The sequence below is a fragment of the Eschscholzia californica genome, unplaced genomic scaffold (assembly GCF_041429995.1).
Source record: "Eschscholzia californica isolate CP2 unplaced genomic scaffold, dmEscCali1.0.p SCAF_6, whole genome shotgun sequence".
In the NCBI taxonomy this organism is placed as follows: domain Eukaryota; kingdom Viridiplantae; phylum Streptophyta; class Magnoliopsida; order Ranunculales; family Papaveraceae; genus Eschscholzia; species Eschscholzia californica.
The window spans coordinates 16,519,620-16,539,670 of NW_028238483.1; the positions used below are offsets into that span (position 1 = coordinate 16,519,620).

General features: G+C 35.0%; 1 protein-coding gene and 1 pseudogene across 1 annotated transcript; one reads left to right on the forward strand and one right to left on the reverse strand.

Annotated features, from left to right (window-relative positions):
- The first annotated feature begins 5,257 nt into the window (after positions 1-5,257).
- On the forward strand, positions 5,258-7,155 carry LOC147532033 (uncharacterized; annotated as a pseudogene).
- Positions 7,156-10,097: 2,942 nt separating this feature from the next.
- On the reverse strand, positions 10,098-10,799 carry LOC147532034 (uncharacterized). The gene is made up of 2 exons (XM_086649889.1): positions 10,720-10,799; positions 10,098-10,464 (listed from the first exon to the last, which is right to left on the reverse strand). Exons 1-2 carry the CDS (start codon positions 10,797-10,799, stop codon positions 10,098-10,100), a joined length of 447 nt encoding a protein of 148 aa, XP_086506015.1.
- Positions 10,800-20,051: the final 9,252 nt, after the last annotated feature.

Sequence of the window (20,051 nt, forward strand, 5' to 3'; positions counted from 1 at the left end):
TTTATTACCCTGGGTGATAAGAACACAAAGTACTTCCATTCTGCTGCTATCAGCAGGAATAAAATTCTCTCAAAAAAATAATAATAATAATAATGGTGAGTAGGTCTCTGAGGTAACTGCCATTTCCCAAATCTTCACCAGACACCTTGAAGATATTTCTACATCTTACTGTATCTTCTGAAGAGATTCTCAATACTTTACATTCAGTCATTTCATATACCCAAAATATTACTCTTACATTTATCCCCTCCAAAGAAGAAATTGATCTAACTATTAAAAGTCTGCGAGCAGAAGCATCACCTGGTCCAGATGGTAATCACCCGTTCTTTTATCATACTAATTGGGATGTAGTGTAAAAAGATATTGTTGGAATGGTCCGTTCTTTCTTTAAGAGTGCGACCCGCTCGTCGAGCACCAATCACACACACATCTTCACCAGATACCTTAAGGTCATAAACCCATCAGTCTGCTTAGCACCACTTATAAAATTATTAGTAGAATCTTGGCAGACAGGCTGAAACCGTTTCTTCACTTAATTATCTCCCCGTTTCAAGCTGCTTATGTTCCAGGCAGACAAATTACAGATAACATTATTATTGGTCAAGAGCTTATACATTCCTATAAGAAACTCAAAAGGGCAAAAGGTTACTTTAGCGTAAAGCTTGATATGTCCAAAGCTTCGATCGTATTGAATGGTCCTTTCTAGCAAACATCACGAGGAAGTTGGGCTTCTCTAATCATTGGATCCATCTGATTATGACCTGTATCTCCACTTCTTCAATAGCAGTCCTTATCAATGGTAAACCATGGCCCATATTCTTCCCTAGTAGAGGAATTCGACAGAGAGATCCCCTATCACCATTCCTGTTTACTTTGGCTATGGAAGGGCTCAATCGGCTCCTGGAATCCTCTAATGGTAGTAGCTCTTTTGTCATATTCCCAACTACGAACCCAGATTTAGTTATTAAACATCTTCTGTTTGTTGACGACTGCATTATCTTTGGTCGCATTTCTCTTGACAATATTCACAACCTTAAACTATTCTGAACACTTTTTGCACTTCTTCGGGTCAAATTATCAACTATACTAAGTCCAATGTCTTCTTTTCTCATAACTCTCACCCGAAATTTAAGCGAATGATCATCAGAAATCTTAAAGTTAGGCATGCTTCTCTCTCTGATAAATACATGGGAGCGCAAGTTTTCATTGGGGCCAATAAAACCAAGATCTTTAACACTCTTATTGACCAAATTCAGTCAAAATTATCCAAATGGCAGAATAAATTTCTGTCGCAAGCGAGTCGTTTTGTGGTTGTCTCACCAATTGCGGCGACCGTTTCCTGATACCAGATGCAATGCTTCGACATCCCAAAAGGTGTATGCAACCGCATTCAGACTTCTCAAAAGTCTTTCTGGTGGGAAAAGCAAATGGTTTAGGCACCATAGCTTGGTCCTCCATTTGCCTTCTGAAAAAGCGAGGAGGTCTTGGCCTTAGAGATCTATTTATCGATATCAGGCTTTACTTGAAAATTGGCTTGGCGTCTAAAAATGAAACACAATGCAATTTAGGTGAAGCTGCTTAAAGCTACATACTTCTATAAAACTCAAAATCTTGGTCCGGCTAAACAAGCCAACTCGTGGGCGCGGAAAGCCATAAATAAACAACTCGAAAAGATCAACTCCCTTTCCATCTGAGAAGTCCACGATGGTGATCAAATCAATATTTGGAATGATAATTGGATTCCTCACCATCTTCCTCCATTTCCGAACATTCATAACTATACTCTTACTCGCGTGGCTCAATTGGTTCACAACAATCATTGGAATGACAACTTAATCCAACATATTTGGCACTAACACTTGTAATTCGATTCCATCTACTCACATCCTTGTAGATGGACAGGATACCTTAAAGTGGACACTAACGAAATCTGGCAATTACGTCGTTAGCTCGATGTATCATCAGCTAATGGAAGAAAATAATAATCTTGCTCACAACGATATTAATTGGAACTTTATCTGCAAGATTAAAACTATCCCTAAAGTCTCACTCTTTTTGTGGAAATGCTGCTCAGACAGCCTGCCAGTCAGAAGTCGTATTGGTAAGTACATTGGTAACGTTCACTCTTGCCCATATTGTAATCAAATTGAATCTCAATATCATACTTTGTTACACTGTCATTTTGCCAAAATATTTGGTTCTATTTTAATATACAATCTACTAACATTATGCCTTTAAAGGAATGGACCATCTTGGCATACGACTAGAGATCAGTATAATATAAATCTAGATACATATTATTCCACCATAGTGTGGTTTATCTGGAAGGCTCAGCAACAAATAATTTCACCTCCAGCAGGTTATTAAGTAAATTATGTTTTTTCCTAACTTTACTAACCACCGCACTACTAAATTTAACTCGTCAAATCTACGTCAGTTGTTGGCCCCTATTAACCCTTATGTTAAAATAACTACAAATGCCTCTTATATAAACATCAATGAACAGGTTGCAATATGTTGCATAATACATAATCAAGAGCAAGGTTTGCTGAAATTTACTGAAAAGGTTGATCTTGAATTAACAATTGATGAAAATATTTATATGTTGGAGATGATAGAATCTCTACAAAGTGGAATGAAGATTAAAGATGTTGAAATAGAAATGCTGAGAAAAGAAATAGCTGAGTTGAAAGAACAACTTAAATTGAAGGAAAAGGTTGATGTGGAGGTTTCTGTAGATGAAGTTAATGATGGTAGTGGAGATATTAATGATGGTGATGAAGGAAATGATGGTGATGAAGGAAATGATGGTGATGAAGGAAATGATGGAGATAAAGAAGTAGAGTCAGAAGATGGAATTGATGGTGATGAAGGAAATGATGGAGATAAAGAAGTAGAGTTGGAAGATGGAATTGATGGTGATGAATAAATGAATGGTGAGAAAAAGGAAGAAAAAAATGATGAGAAAATGAAAGTAGTGTTGAAAAGCAAGATGGCAGTGAGCAGGGACGTTACTATGTTAGGGCCAAGAGGGACCATGGCCCCCCCATGGCCCTTATTTTTTTCCCACCTACTATTTAGTCAAAAGGTCCAAATCTTTTGCAATGATATTAATTGGCCCCTTGATCCAATCCAAGTCCAACACGGCATCACTTACACTAGGGGTGGGAAACGGGCCGGGCTCGGGTGCCCATGGGCACCAAAGTTCCGGGCTCGGGCGTTTCGGGCTACTCTACTCTATGCCCATCTGACTAAACGGGCGGGCTCGGGCCAGGCAAAAATCTAAATCTCTTGCACAAAGCCCGCCGTGTGCACTAGCCTGTAGCGGGTACTTCGGGCTACGGGCCTGTCGGGTTTAGGGTGCACTCATTAGGAAAGTAATAAAAATTTATTCAGCAAATATAAAACGGAGGGAAGATTTTCTTCAACAAAAATAGGTAAAAACGAACTCAATCATCACATGATTTGAAGAAATTTTTCCCTATGTTGTTGAATTACAGAAATTACAAAAGAAGTTATACACATTTAGATCTACATAAATCATCACATGAAATGAAAAGGAAGTTAGAAAAGTTACAGATCTACAAAGAGAAGTTATAGATCTAAAAAAATGTATACAACCTTTCTCTTAAGAAAGACAAAATGAAAGAAAAATTTACAAGAAAAAGATGACTTGCTTAAGAATCACTCAATCTCTCTTCGTTCTTGTGCTCATCTCTCTATCTAAACTGAGTAAAAGAAATGCTATGACTACATTGATTCTCCCCTTTTATTCCTCGAGTTCTCTTGCTCCCCTGCTCTCCCTCTCACAGTTGATTTTTGCTTGTGTTTTTCTAAGATTTATCTCACCTCAACCCTCTAATCTCTCTTGCACTTTCTCTCTGACCTCTCTCCCTCATTCTTTGTTCACTTATTTGGGCGGTGAAGAGTGAAGGGGTAATAAGAAGAGTTACTTTTATACTATATAAACCCTAGGATTCAAACACTAAATCTTACCATCCAACAAGTTCTAATCTAACGGTTCTCATGAGTCGGGTATATGAGTCGGGTTGTGCACTCGGGTGAGGAATTTCTTAGTAGAGCCCAAGCCCGCCCACTAAAATTTAACGGACCGGGCGGGTAGAGCCCATCTCGGGCTTCGGGTTGTACGTACTCCTTTCGGACTCGGGCGTTCCGGACCAGGTTTCGGGCTTCCAAGCTAAATTCCCAGCCTTAACTTACACCAACTTTTAGCCACCGACCTAATAACCTAAAAACTTAACTGAACTTCCCGCCCACAATCCCACCTATTTATTACCCTAATTTCCACCCCACCACCTCTTTACCCTAATGTCCACCTTCCCAATTTCAATCCTTATAAGTATTATTTTAGTTACTTTGACAACTGAATTAAATAATTTATTAGATCTCTTTTGTCCATCTCTCATTCTCTCTTATCTTTCTCCCTCTTACTGTATGTCTTTATCTCTCTTTTTCTTTTTTGCAACTACACATTACTTACTACTTAGTAATTTATATGTTCATGTAAATAAACGTTAATTTAATGTCAATTTTTGTTTGTTTTAAATAGGGTATAAAGATTTAAATGGCTAGCGGGAACAATCAAATGAATAACGATGATCCAAAAGAGACATCGAAAAAGGTTAGCCCTTATTTTATTAGTCTATTTATTATTCTTACTTTTTCTATTATGTGTAGCATTCGTATGATATTTTGTTAATTTACAACCTAAAAAATCTGCTACGATCGATCAATTTTTTAAAAGAAAAAATATTAGCGGAGTAGAAGGAGTTTAATCTTCTAATGCTAAAGCTCCAGTTATAGATGCACCTCCTACGAAATCCCCAAGAATTGATATCAATGAGGTTAACATCGGTTCTTTAGAGCGTGATCCAGGGCTACGTCGTCAAATATGGGAATATAATGTTAACCAACAAGATGAAGTTAGGAGAGCCTATATTGAAGCCTGTCCATACCAACCTCTACTTTCAATCTACCCCAAATCAGGACATGTCACTCACCGACGTAGCTTTCAATATTCGTGGTTTAAATTGTTTCCGTTATGGTTAGAATATTCTCCTTCAAAAGATGTTGCGTTTTGTCTACCATGTTATCTATTTAACAAGCCATCTGGGAGTTCAGGACAAAAAGATTCACAGTTGATGGCTTTAAAAACTGGAAAAAAGTAAGAGACGGAAAAAATTGTGCATTTTTTTATCATATCGGAAAAGATTCACTCTCTTCTCATAAAGTTTATATGCGATCCTTAGAGGACTTAATGAATCAATCTCAACACATACAACAGGTGATTCATAGTTACATTTCTCAACAAATTATAGAAAATCGGTGAAGGCTCAAAACATCAATTGATGCAGTCCGCTGGCTAGCGTTTCAAGGTCTTGCTTTTAGAGGTGACGATGAAAGTCAAGGATCACTAAATCGTGGAAATTTTCTTCATATGATAGAGTTATTAGCTGAATATAATGTTAAAGTCTCAGAAGTTGTGCTAGATAAGGCTCCGAAAAATGCTTCTTACATCTCACCATTGATCCAAAAAGAAATTTTGCAAGTTTTCGCAACTAAAGTTAATCGAGCTATTCGAGATGAAAGTAGAGAAGCAAAATTTTGTATTATGGTTGATGAGTTTCGTGATGAGTCCAAAAAAGAACAACTTGCTATAGTTTTAAGATTTGTGAACAAAGATGGCTTTGTAGTAAAGCGTTTTTTCGGGCTTGTTCATGTACCTAATACCGAGGCATTCACATTGAAAAAAGAAATATATTCAGTATTATCTCATCATAATCTTGATATCCAAAATATTCGAGGTCAGTGATATGACGGTGCAAGTAATATGCGAGGTGAGTGGAATGGGTTACAAGCTTTAATTTTGAAAGATTGTCCGTTTGCTTATTATGTTCATTGTTTAGCACATCACTTACAATTAACATTAGTTATAGCATCGAAAGAAGTTATAACAGTTGAACAAATTTTTTTACAAAATTATCTTCTATCATCAATATTGTTGGCGCTTCTTGCAAACGCAGTGATGAATTAAAAAATGCTCAAGCTGCTAAAATAGAACATTTGATCTCTATTAATGAGCTTGAGACGGAGAAAGGATTAAACCAAATCGGTACTTCAAAACGGAGTGGAGATACTAGGTGGAGTTCACATTTGAAGTCGGTTTCTAGCTTGATAAAAATGTTTAGTGCAACATGTGTGGTTCTATAGGGTACTATAGAGGATGGAACTACTTTTTCTGAAAGATTTAAAGCGGAGGTCGCGTATGAAAGTATGACGACGTTTGAATTTGTCTTTATATTGCATCTTATGAAAGAAATTATGGAGATCACTGATTTACTTTGTCAATCTTTGCAATGTCAATCTCAAGATATTGTGAATGCTATGGAACTTGTTTCTTCTAACAAAGCATTCATCCAAAATTTGAGAGATGTAGGATGGGATGTTCTACTTGCAAAGGTAAATTCTTTTTGTGAGGCGCGAAATATAGATATTCCAGATATGAATGCTCGATATGTTGGAAGGAAGGGTAAAGCTCGTTATCAACAAAGAAATTTTACAAATGAACAATTTTACAGGGTAGATATTTTTTATGCAGCAATAGATTGTCAACTGCAAGAGTTAAATAGTCGATTTAGTGAGAACTCAGTAGAACTACTTGTTCTTAGCTCAGCATTGGTTCCTCGTGAAGTTTACAATTCTTTCAGGATTGATGACATCTGTAATATGGTAGATAAGTTTTATCAACGAGATTTCTCAGATCATGAGAAGATGCATTTGAGAATACAACTACAACATTATGAACATAATGTAGTCCAATGTCCAGACTTCAAAAATTTGAAGACGATCTCAAATTTGTGTCTATGGTTGGTAAAGACTAGAAAATCAGTAAGGTATCCCCTTGTTTATCGACTAATTGAGCTTGTGCTAACTCTTCCTGTTTCTACTGCAACAGTTGAACGATCTTTCTCATCTATGCGCATAATTAAAACAAGGCTCCGCAATAAAATGGATGACAATTTTCTCTCAGATTATTTGATTTTGCACATTGAAAAAGAAATTGCTCAGAAGTTTAGCACATTATCCATCATAGATGATTTTAGAGATTTGAAGGAGCGACGGGTTCCATTTTGATACATTAAAGAGAAAAAACTATCAGGCGTAGTAGTTCCATGTTATTTTTTATTTGTGTTTATTTTTTTTTTGAAGTAATTGTTATTTTCCTGTGTTATTTTGAACGAAAGTGCTATATAAAGTTTTCAAATTAGTTTATGTTAGAATTGTTCGGCCCCCTCCTAACAAAAGTTCTGGTTCCGTCCCTGACAGTGAGTGTAACAATGGTGGTGGAAATAACATTGGTGAGAGTTTTTGTTTTTATATCTTTTATAATTTTCATATAGCATAACTAACATTATGCATAATTTCAACAAGTTTATTATGTTTCAACAATGTAAAGTATGTATACTTTATGTGCATTTATGCATATTTACTGTGACATTACACTGTAGGTATATTACAGTATGCATGATTTAACTGAAAATGTTTTAATTACTTGTACAGAAACTGATGAAAATGTACCATGCACAACCATGGTCAAGTATCAAAAGGTTGAAGATAGAGCTTTTAGTAGCACACCAATATTTTCATTGGGTATTGATGAAAATGATCCAAATGACTTTGCTAGAATAGCAGAACTTGTCAAATCTTATACAGAAAAAGATGTTCAAAAAGATGAAGATGATGATTTTGTAGAGCCTTCACCAAAGACAGTAAAAAAGCCAGGGACAAAATCAAAAGCTTCAAAGGGAGTAGGATTAAAATTATATGCTGCTGTTAAAACACCGAAGCCAAATTCTCTTATCAAGAGAGTGAAGGAAGCCCCCAGAACAAGGAAGCACACTGAAAAGGCAGATCCAAAATTCATGGAATAAAAGGTTAATAAGAAGAATGCTACAATGTCGTGAACGTGGAAATTATGGATGATAATAAGGGGAAGAAACCAGCATCAGATGTTGACGAAAAACTATGCAACTGGAAGAAGAGCAAAGTATGGAAACAAGTTAAAGATGATGAAAAGGGGCTTCTAGAAGAGTTTAACAAAGGAGGGAAAAACACGTAATGAGTGATTTACATATTAAAGTTGTTATATTTTGATTCCAATGTTATATTGTTGAACTATGAGTGGTGTGTTTGTAACTGACATTATGTGTGCTTTATGAAATACTAAATTTATGAGTATTACAATTACATCTTTTTGGACTAACAATAACTGACCTGCAGAACACTTATTTGGACAAATCAAATTATGAGTGAGATCAGAGGGAGACAGTTGGACCTACTAATGATGAATTACGAGACAGATGCTCAGATTATAAATTGGCGAGCAAAGCATCTATCTTCAGAAGTAATGGTTGGAGTTGGAGAAGTATTCATTATTGGAGCAGAGTTATGGGTAAGTCTGAGTTAAAATTTCATTGTTTTATGTAAAGGCACTATATATTTCACAAAAATTATATTTGTTAAGTAGTAAATCATATAATATTGTTTGATAAAGTATGCATACTTTACATGTAATATAACTGATAAGTAGTAAATTATGTTATAATATCTGTAAAGTATGTATACTTTACATGTAATATATCAAAATGTTAACTGTTCATCTGAATCTTTAGATGAAATGATGCGAACTTACTGTGTTAAGCTTGAATGTTTATTGTACAGACAATGATAAATTGCAAGGCATCAAAAGCAAACATAGACGCACAACTCAAAGATCGGATGTTAAATGAGGCTGATAGAGGTCTAATATCTTATATAGTTGCACCAATGTGTCATGCGATGATTACAGATGTAAGTAGGGGTATCCATTGGACGTTGCTAGTTTTTGATTATTATGATCAAACTTGGACACACTACAACTCGTTATTTTTCGACATAATGCTACGTAAAAATTGTGAAGAAAATGTTGTCAAGTATGGGCAGGTGATACTAGATGTGCTTCACAAAATGGAATATGTCAATCCTGAATTTAAAAAGAAATGTAAGGAGTTGAATACGACGTATGATCATCAACAAGGAGAAAAGTAAGTAACAAACTTGTAATCTTTATCTATTACTATTATACAGCTTGATTTGATGTTAGTTATTTCATGGTTTGTTTTTTCGATGTTTAATCAATGATGGACAATGCAGATTGTGGTCCATTTATAATGATACAAATGGAGATCCTGTTCATGAAACATTTCAAATAGGGAGTACCAAAATAATTTCTTGGCGGCGATTGGACGGATTTAGCACAACAAAAAAGGGCGCAGGTGACGTACGAGCTTCCGTATGAAACAAGAGATCAGTGAAGAGAGAATTTACATTAGTTTTGATTATAATTTTGTTGAGTGGTATAGTTTAACTCAAATGTAATGACTGGTTATTTGAATGTTTGATATTATATAACAGTACGGTATTTGTTTTTTTCTTAAAAATATTAGAATTGTCATTAAAATTATGGTAATTTATGAAAGTGGTTATCTATTGATTGAAATCTATTTTGTATAATGACATACATTTAGTATGTTTTACGATATAATGAATAATGTACAACAAATTATGATATCCTAGGCAGAAGTATTGTTTGATACTATACAGCTAAACTGTATATACAGTTTTATGTATAATTTAGAATAAATTATGCAAACTTTACGCAACATAATGAAACATTTATCAGAAACTGATGAAATTTTGTTCATTAGATTGTCAATAAGAGAACCGGAAGTACATAGTAGAAATGGTAACCGAAGAAATAAAATTAAATATTAACCCTACATGTGGATCGGTTGTGGTAGGCAGGTTGCATACACCTACCACAAATCCTCAATTTCCTAGGAATGTTGTCTGAGCTCTTGATCCGTACTGTTCTTGGCCTACCAGGTCTACGCCGAATCAAAGGTGGGAGTGTTTTGGACTCTTCATCAAATGTACGTAGGTCATCATGATTCGGGACGGGCATTATATGTTCAGCATAAGTCTTCACATAAAACTCCATAGTCCAAATAGGATCGTAGTAACAATCTTGTTGATCGTCAGTTAAAGTTTTTAAGGCACAACATGGAATGCTTACAAGGAACGCCGTCAACCTGCCACCTTCTACATGTACAAGTCAGAAGAAGAAGATCAACACAATGAGATGGATCTGAATAAACCTCAAATATGAATGGTGCTGCCTGTGCATAATTCCAAGTTGCGGCACTATCATATTTAGCTTTCAAAAGATTAGTGATGGTTGGACACATGAACGTAGTCCACTTCTTAGAAAATTCGCGTGCTATATTCGTCTTGTTCATTATATGGATACGTATTGTATCCAACATTGCTGTAATTGGGAGTACCCGAGCATGTTTGATCTGATTATTAAAGGATTCTGATAGTTGAGAACTTATAGTTGTGTACCTGCTTAAACAACAACACTATATAGTTATGTAATCATTAAAAAACTTAAACCAGGTGAATGCATTATAATTTCATGAAGATAAATTATGATCACGCATTCACAATTACCTATAATTTCTGCATAGTATTACTTAAAATATATTAAAGTACGTGTAATTTATCTACAAGTATCAGTGTTTGTCAATAGAAATAGGTAATTTATGATAAATAACGAAGTACAACAGCAAATATATAGAGAATATTGAGTTTTCCAACCTTGGACCAGGGAAGAATGAATCTGCCCATGTTGCAGGGTCTAAGGATTGAAAGAATGCAGCAACTTTGGAACCATCCATCTGTACCATCTGGTTAATTGTTTTACTATACTCAGACTCGGGAATAGCTCTAGCAGCCTTGAATGTCAAAGTTTGAAAGAACTTTCATTTTCGAGCTCCATTAGCCAATCTTAAATTTAAGTTGTTCCTTAGATGCCAAACACAAAATTAATGGTTTGTTGTTGGGAAGATATTCTTAACACCGTTGATAATACCATTGTGACGGTCTGAAATAAAAGTATATGTCTTTTTCATATCCATTGCATTGCGTAAATGCCTTAAGAGTCAATCCCAGTTAAGGTCATACTCCAGGTCAACAACAACATAAGCAAATGGAAATAATCCTGAAATTGTATATTGTGTTAGAAAAATCAATTATAATGTATTCCTATATTCGTAAGTTGCGTCATAAAGTATGTGTAATTTGTAGTAAATTACAGATAGTTCATAACAAATTATGGAGACACTATAAAAAAGTACGTAATAAGAGAGATAAAGTACAGATACTGTTGATACGAGTAATTGGAATTAAGGAAATTTATGCTTTACCATTGTTTCCATCTTTAGCAACAGCAGCTAGAATGCACGTGTTAAAACGAGTTTTGCAAAAAGTCCCATCCACATATATAACAGGTCGACAATATTTAAATCCAGCTATACAAGCGTGTGGTGCAATGAAGATTCTTTGAAATCTACGAGTTACATCGTCAACTTCTAATTGGACTATGTTGTTTGGATTTGTACGTGAAAAGACATCAGCATACCATTTAAGTTTTGCATATGAATCTCCTTCCTAGCCAAATGCTTCGTTCGTTGCAACTTTCTTCCCCTCATAAGTCTAGTAATATGGAAGTTGGACACCATAGTTTTTCAAGAAATCGTTCTTCAAACTTGCTGTGGAACGATCTAGACTTCTGGTTACATCATCAAGAATAAGTTTACCAACAAAAAAACTGTTGATTTTGGGTTTCTTGCTCTTCTTAATGAAATTAGCACAGTCATGTTTCATTTTCATATCTTTCAAAATGAACATAGATTCGCATTTTAATGGTGCCGATCCATGCACTCTCTATTTGCAATCTTCAACAGGACACACGGCAGTAACACTCTTTGTATCATTTTTTATGAATTTGAAATCATGCCCTGTGTTAATACTATATTGCCGAAGAGCATATCGAAATGCTTTTGCACCACTGGGGAATAACTGACCAATTTCAGTAAATATCTTATCCCAACCATCTAATTTAGTTTGATTGGTTTAGTCTGATTTGATGATCCTACAAAAAATTCCATCTGTGATAACAAATTTACAAACATTAATACATATACATTTAATATTAAAATAATTTTTGCAAATATAAACAACGTGTACAGTTACGTAAATCATATATAATTTACATCAAAGTACACGAGATTTGGTGATGAAGCAAAGTTTCTTCAACTTGAAATGAGTACTGCGTTAGGTTAACATTACGCGTAATTGTCAATAAATTACTCATAATTTATGTTCAGTAATATAATGCTTTGGATATCTTGATAAAGTATGTATAATTTGTTAAAAAATACATATATTATGTTTTCAATTTTAAAAACATCGTACAGAAGATGTTTGCGTAATTTACTATAAATTATAGTAATTTACTGTAAATTATCGGTAATGTAAATCCTATTATAAAGAAACGTACGAATTTAGGCCTGGTTCATATAACTGTACGGATAGAAAAATGAGATCTGAAGAAAAAATGTGAAAATCATTAAGCTTAAACTACTATCTAAAGAAATATGATATGATGATTGATTGAAAAACTAACATACTGAATTTGAACTAATCAGTAAATATCTATTAAACATAAAGATCAAAAACAATATTGAAAATTTAAGAGAGAGAAAAATTAACATCAAACATTATAAATTAATGAATTATTAAATAAATCTTTGATACTTTTACTAGAAATCATATATGATTAATTTTAGAGAGATATAATCTGTTACAATAACCTGAAACACAATATAAAATCTTATCAATGGAACGAAAAATGACTATTGTACTGTGTTTTACCTGAAGAAGATGAAGAAGATGATTTCAGCTGCTCTAATGAGGAAGAAAGAAGATTTCTGAGATTAATGGATGATTATAAACGATTCTGATTTAAAGAGAGAGGGAAGTTGTAGGTTTCGGTAACTGAAGATAAGGAAGATCATGATTACTTTGTTTAGAAACGTGATTGGAGAGAGAAAGGTGGGAGATAACAAAGGAAAAAGATATTTGAGGAATTTGAGGGTAAATGTGTTTTAATATTTAAGGAAGGTTATTTTAGGTATTAAGATTTATTATATATTCTAGGGATTTGTGTTTTCTCTCTAGATGTATCCAAATAGACTAGATATCCATTAAGATTAATATTTTGGTTTTTAAACCCTTCATGGGATTAGGTAGGATTAAAACTGTTATTTCAGACCGTTTTTTGGTCTATAGCTCATAAATTCTTAAACAAAACTAGTTGTTACTTCCACAACTTTTTTGCTCATAAAGAGAACAAAATATCTACGATCTATTTTTCTAATAAGGTTGTATTTTCAATTGAGAAATTCTTCTTGGACCATTTGCTAATTTCTGGTACTCAGCAATCCATATTTATGCTATAGGGTACAATAAATCACATTTTAATATTGGAGAAGAGTCGAGTAGAAAATTTAGGTAAAATTCAATCAGACCATCGGCTTAAATTGACAAACGGTTTGGGTAATTGAATTTAAGATTTATAATTAAAAGGGATCAACTAGCACATCAAATCTTAAGATATTAGTAGAATACTGTAACATTTCCACCTTATTTCCAACGATACAACATGGATTTTTTTAATATAAAGATATTACATTTTCATATTTAATGACGTAATATTAGAAAGAAGATATTAACAAGTCAACCTTCCAAAATAGTTAGATATTTTTTGTAATTAGGATTAGTATCTCTCTATCTTTGTAATGATATTTCCATTCTTGTAATTATGTTTATGTTATTTTCTCTTCTTGTAATAAATACAACTTCAATGATTAATAAAGCATACCTTTGATTGTTCAATTGTTATTGTGCCAGAGCTATTATTTTCACATGGTCTCACGAGCATAGGAATTTCTTAATTTTTTGATATTTTTATTTAGGAATTTTTTTCTATTTATCTCCAAGTTCAGTCTCTGCACACAAAGGTCATTTCTTCACTATTATCAATTCATCCTTCAACATCAACACTTAATTTTTTTTCAGATTTTGAATCAAACTTCACTATTATTATTTAACACTTATTATTGTGGACCAATAATGTAGATTCAGATTCCACTAAATTGATTTTTTTTAGAGTTATACTTTTCCAAGTTAGATTCGATTTCTTTGGGTTGACAAATAGACCAGGTTGACCTAACACCCGATTTCCCTATTCACTTACTTGCTCTTCACATGCTTAACCCACCCAAACACACAGTCCTACCCAATAGACACTGGTATCATTTGCAAATCCGCGGCATAATTTGTCGACCATCTCCATTTGTCAATATCTTTCAAACAATGCATCATTTGTCGACCATCACCATGACACCTTCATTTTGGTTGTTACTTATCATACAACTTTTTGGCATTCCGACAATGATTTTCTTGTTGACTTTGAGCACAACAACATTGTGTTTGTTATCGCTCATTAAGTCAATAATTGACATATTTTCGACAATGACTTTCTTGTCTACTATTTTAACTTTCTTGTCGACTATAACGACCACATTACTTGAGTTGTCACTTTTTTAGCCTATTTTTGGTATTTTCTCATTCCATCTGTTTTCGACAATGCATTTCCGGTCAAGCATGACTACAACATCACTTTTGAGGTCATTATATTTTTTTATCTAATTTTAACCTTTTCGGCTTTACCAACCGCAATTCTCTTTTCAGCGACACTTTTACGGTATGTCGTAATCTCATCACAAAATTCTTACAACTTACTCTCTTGAGTTTTTCAACTAATTTTTGTCAACCCCTGATTTCCATTCCTCCTCCTTCATTAAGAAAGATTCTTTTCTCCAGTACAAATACTGGTGACGCTAGTCCTACAACCACGACACTTCTCTCGGAAACTATTATATCCATCCACCCTACTTCGTGGATTATCGACAGTGGTGCTTCCAACCACGTATATTTTTCTTTACAATATTTCATTTCTTATGAACTTGCTCCTCCATCGATTTACGTTCAAATCCCCGATGAATCATATTTTTAGTTGTAGTCATTTCCTACTCTTTACATATCAATAATGTTTATCATATCCCGACTTTTAAATTTAATTTTATTTTTGTACGACAGTTATGTAAATCTTTACAATGTCTCGCGGCTTTCTCACATTCTCAATTTCTCTTTACAGACACTTTGACAACTCCCCTGATTGGACAGGCTGATGAGGTTGGCGACCTCTATATTTTACGCCATTAATCTACAACACTTACTCTACATAAATCGCTTGACATTTGGCATCGCCGACTAGGACATCCTGGTTTGAATCGCCTCGACCACTTATCTAAACGATTTGATTTTATTCTCTTCGACTCCATGCATGACTGTACAATTTGTCTTATGACAAAGCAATCTAAATTGCACTTTCATGAAAGTACTTCTGTTAGTACTGCTCATTACCAATTAGTTCATGCTGACATTTGGGACCCTTTCCCGTTCCTTCACTCACAAATAAGCAATATTTTCTCACCTTAGTTGATGACTACTCCGGATATACTTGGACATTTCTTATGCAAATCAAGTCCGAGACTGAAACATATTTGGAATTTTTCTTTAATTTCACAACTAAACAATATCAAAAAAGCATTAAGTCTATCTCTTCTGATTCGACAGTAGGCTTTACCTGCCCTATTCGGTCTTTTCCTTCTGAAAGCGGAACTGAATTCTCACTAAGGACTTACAGTCCTGGTTTCATTTTAATGGTATTATCCACCAACGCAGTTGCGTTCATACTCCGCAACAAAATGGAGTCGTTGAACGCAAACATGGACACTTGTTGGATGTCGCTTGTGCCTTGGGGTTTCAAGCTACATCCCCTCAGTTTTTGGGGTGGGTGTTTAAAAAGGCAACTTACTTAATTAATCATATGCCTACTCCGATTTTATCTCTTAAGTCATCTTATTAGGTTTTGTATGATACTCCACCACACTACTCGACCCTCCGTGTTTTGGGGTGTCTTTGCTTTGCTCATAATGCCAAAACAACAAATAAATTTGATATGCGAGCTAAACCAGGAATCTTTGTCGGGTATCCTTATAGAAAAAAGGGTTACACCATTTATGACCTAGAGACTAAAACCCTCTATGACTCTCAAAATGTCACCTTTGTTTAAAATAAATTCTCTTTTAAGTCGATTACTGACATTTCTTCTAACTCGTAAACTTTTACTCCTTTGAATATTATGGATGACCCTGTGCCTTTTCCCCACACTTTCCGGTCTCTGCCGCGACCCAATATTTTTCCGCCTCCACCTTTGGTCGAGTTTTCGCCCTCGCCTTCGATTGACTTTCCTTGTTTGCCTTTTATAGAGTCATCACCTCTTACTTTGGTTGAGCCTGTGACTCAATTTGATTCCAGCAAGCATTTATCTTCACCATCTCATGTAGAGGTGCCTATAGCTTCTTCTGATAATGCATCTTCTCAACTTTCCTGCTTCTACTTCTCCTCGTCCTTTCACCATTAGTGACACTTCACCACTTGACTCTCTCGTCGAGGAACCTGATAATCCTACACGACCCATTCGTGCTAAGAATCCACCTGCTTATTTGGCTGACCATATTCTTTTTAGTTCAGAAACGATATCTTCGCGCGCGGCCTATCCACTGGTCGACTATATTAGTTTCGACCATTTTAGTCCTTCTCATAAGGCCTTTCTCACTTCTGTTATCACCACTGAAGAACCCAAAACTTACAAAATCTCCTCTGTTTCTCCAGAATGGCTTGAGGCGATGGCTAAAGAAATTTCTGCCCTCGAGACAAATAATACTTGGTCTCTGATTTCCTTGCCACCGGGCAAGAAATCCATTACTTGTAAGTGGGTTTACAAAATTAAATATCGTTCGGATGGTTCCATCGATCGTTATAAGGCACACCTCGTCGCCAAGGGGTATACCCAGGTTGAAGGTGTCGGCTATCATGATACTTTTGCTCCACTTGCCAAATTGGTAACTGTACGTGTCCTCTTATCCCTTACGTATATCCACAAATGGTCTTTGGATAAATTAGGTGTCAATAATGCTTTCCTCAATGAGACTTGGAAGAGGAAGTCTATGTGACCATTCCTCCCGGTTTTGCAACAAAAGTGATACTAGAGTTTGTCGCTTAAACAAATCATTATGTGGTTTAAAACAAGCTTTTGGGCAATGGGTTGCTAAATCTTCCTCCGGTGTAAAAGCCGAATGTTTTTCCCAATCTACGTCTGATCATTCTCTTTTTAGTTATTTCAATGGTCCGAATGATATTTACATTCTTGTCTATATAGATGACATCATCATTACGGGCAATGACGACAGGAAAATTAACACCCTTCGACAACGTCTTGAGAAACGATTTTCTCTTAAAAATCTTGGACGACTTCAATACTCTCTAGGCCTAGAAGTTTCTAGGTCACCTAAGGGTATTTTCTCTGTCAATGAAAATACACTTTCGACATTCTTCATGATTCTGGCCTTCTTGGAGCCAAACCGAGTTTATTTTCCATGGAGCAACATTTAAAGTTGTTACTTTAGGAAGGAACACCTTTAGACGATCCCACTTCATTCCGACGTCTCATTGGTCGACTTCTCTATGTGACTGTAACGAGACCCGATATCGCTTTTTCGATGAATTATTTAAGTCAATTTATGCAGCATCCCCGTACAACACATATGGATGAACCTACTCGAGTTCTACGATATTTGAAAGGTATACCATCGATCATGGGATCCTCCTTTCATCTTCTAGCTATATGACACTTTCGGGCTTTGCTGACTCTGGTTGGTCCAGCTGCCACATTACTCGTCATTCCACCACTAGCTACTTCACAATGCTTGGTGCCAGTCTGTTGTCTTGGAAATCTAAGAAACAACCTACTGTTTCCAGATCATCTGTTAAGGCAGAATATTGTGCGCTTGCTTTCCTTACCCCTGAGCTCCAATGGTTGAAATACCTTTTCCAGAACCTTTGGATTTCCATTCCAAAACTTTTTCAGGCTTTCTGTGACAATAAAGAAGCTATGCATATAGTTGTTAATCCCATTTTCCAAGAACGGACAAAGCACATCGAAATCGATCGCCACTTTATGCGTGAGAAACTTGAAGGTGGTCTTATCCAGATATCTCACATCTGCTTTGCAAATCAGGTAGCTGATATTTTCACAAAGCCTCTTGGTTCTAACCAATTCCACCCGTTAACTTCCAAGTTAGGCTTGACTCAGATTTCTTCCCAGCTCCAACTTGCGGGGGGGAGAGGTAATAACGTAATATTGGAAAGAAGATATTGACAATTCAACCTTCCAGAATAGTTAGATATTCTTTGTACATAGGATTAGTATCTCCCTATCTCTGTAATTATATTTTCCATTCTTGTAATTTTATTTATGTTATTTTCTCTTCTTGTAAAGTCTATAAATACAACTTCAATGATCAATAAAGCTTACCTTTGATTATTCAATTATTATTGTGTCTGATTTATTATTTTCACAATATTGACAATTTGACGTCATTTTGGCCCTAACAGCTAAATTCCTAGCTATATCATAATAGTTAGGATTAACAAGTTTGAACTAAATTCCGTTCTTATTTTCTTAAGTTCTTAATAATACAACAAACAGAAAGAGTTTGAGTTCTTCAATTTTTCTGGCAAATGGAGGGATCCCTTTGTCGGAATTTCCTCTTTGTTTGTATATATTATCTTTTACATCTATTATTATCATTTTGGAGTAAAACGGAGAGGCAAAGATGAGGACGGTAGTATGGGTAGCGAATTCCTCGATGTTGATCGATCATCTGCTTCTTCTTAACAAGATAAACCAATACCACAAATGTGGCTGGAGATAAAGAATGTTCGGTAAGGAGAGCGAGAGAGACGGTTGGGTTGTCATCCGACGTGATTTTGTCATCGTTCGTCACTCCCCCGACTAGTTTCTTCATCATCAATCTCCATAAAACTAAAATGATTCATATCCGCTTAAAGATGATGAATACAATCATAACAATTTCATAGTCGGCGTGTTCGTTATTAGAGAGAATGATATATTTATGTCAGGACTTGATGGATTGAGACTGATAGAGATCTTAGTGAAGACACACAGAAAACAAAAATTAAATCCCAATTCCTTGAGATCTAATTTTTCTATATCTTCAGTTTTGTTGTATATGAGACTTTCTCAATCTAGAAGCAGTTTGATAAGGAATGATGATGGTCATGGATGTGTGTTTTTTTAAGAGGGGCTAAGAGGAACTTGCTTCATAGTATCAGCTTCTTGATCACCAACGTATGGGATTTTTCTTTCAAACTTTTGCTTACACAATGATCTTTGTTAAGGTTGTCAGGGAAACGTATTTCAATCGCGAGCACAAAAAAGAAGAATGGACAACATCTATTAAATTAAGTAGATACAACTTATAGATCCAGAGGACAACATTTTATTCAATCAACAACCTCTGCTTGGTTCTTCGTTCCTACATATATTTAAGTATAATAAAGTTTAAGACATTAGGGTCTTCCAATTTGTGATCGTTAATATAATTTCATTTTGTGACCTTTAGGGTCTTTTCACTTTGTTATTGTAATGTTGTATTCCTTCAACTTTCATGTTGTAATTTACTTTTGTAAGTCTCATGTTGTCATTTAGTTTTGTAAATCTCATGTTATACTCAAAGGTCAAAAGCCTCAAAACCATATTGGATTGATTTCCTATGTATGAATGGAAATTTTAGTTTAACTCCAAAAAAAACAAAGATAGGTGTAAATTAGTCTAACCCGGGCTCGTGAGGCCAGTCTTAGTTTAGCCTAAAGACACTATTAATTGCAGAATCATGTTAAATGTAGCATTGAGGTTGTACTGGCTTAGTGAAATGTCGTTTAACAGTGCTGATCCTATGTTCCAGTCCCTTTGGTTGGCTTTTTCTTTGTTGGATATCCATCCATTTACGCATGTTTATTTTACTATATTTTGATAGTCAAATAGTAGTATTTGCATAACACATAAGACATTAAGTCTGCCCAAATCGTGTTTC

Bases quoted from the DNA above. Each gene is read 5' to 3' on its own strand.
- LOC147532034 (XM_086649889.1), bottom strand. From the start codon at position 10,799: ATGGATGGTTCCAAAGTTGCTGCATTCTTTCAATCCTTAGACCCTGCA. The intron at 10,465-10,719 runs GTTGGAAAACTC...TTGTTTAAGCAG, and splicing joins TCATTCTTCCCTGGTCCAAG to GTACACAACTATAAGTTCTC.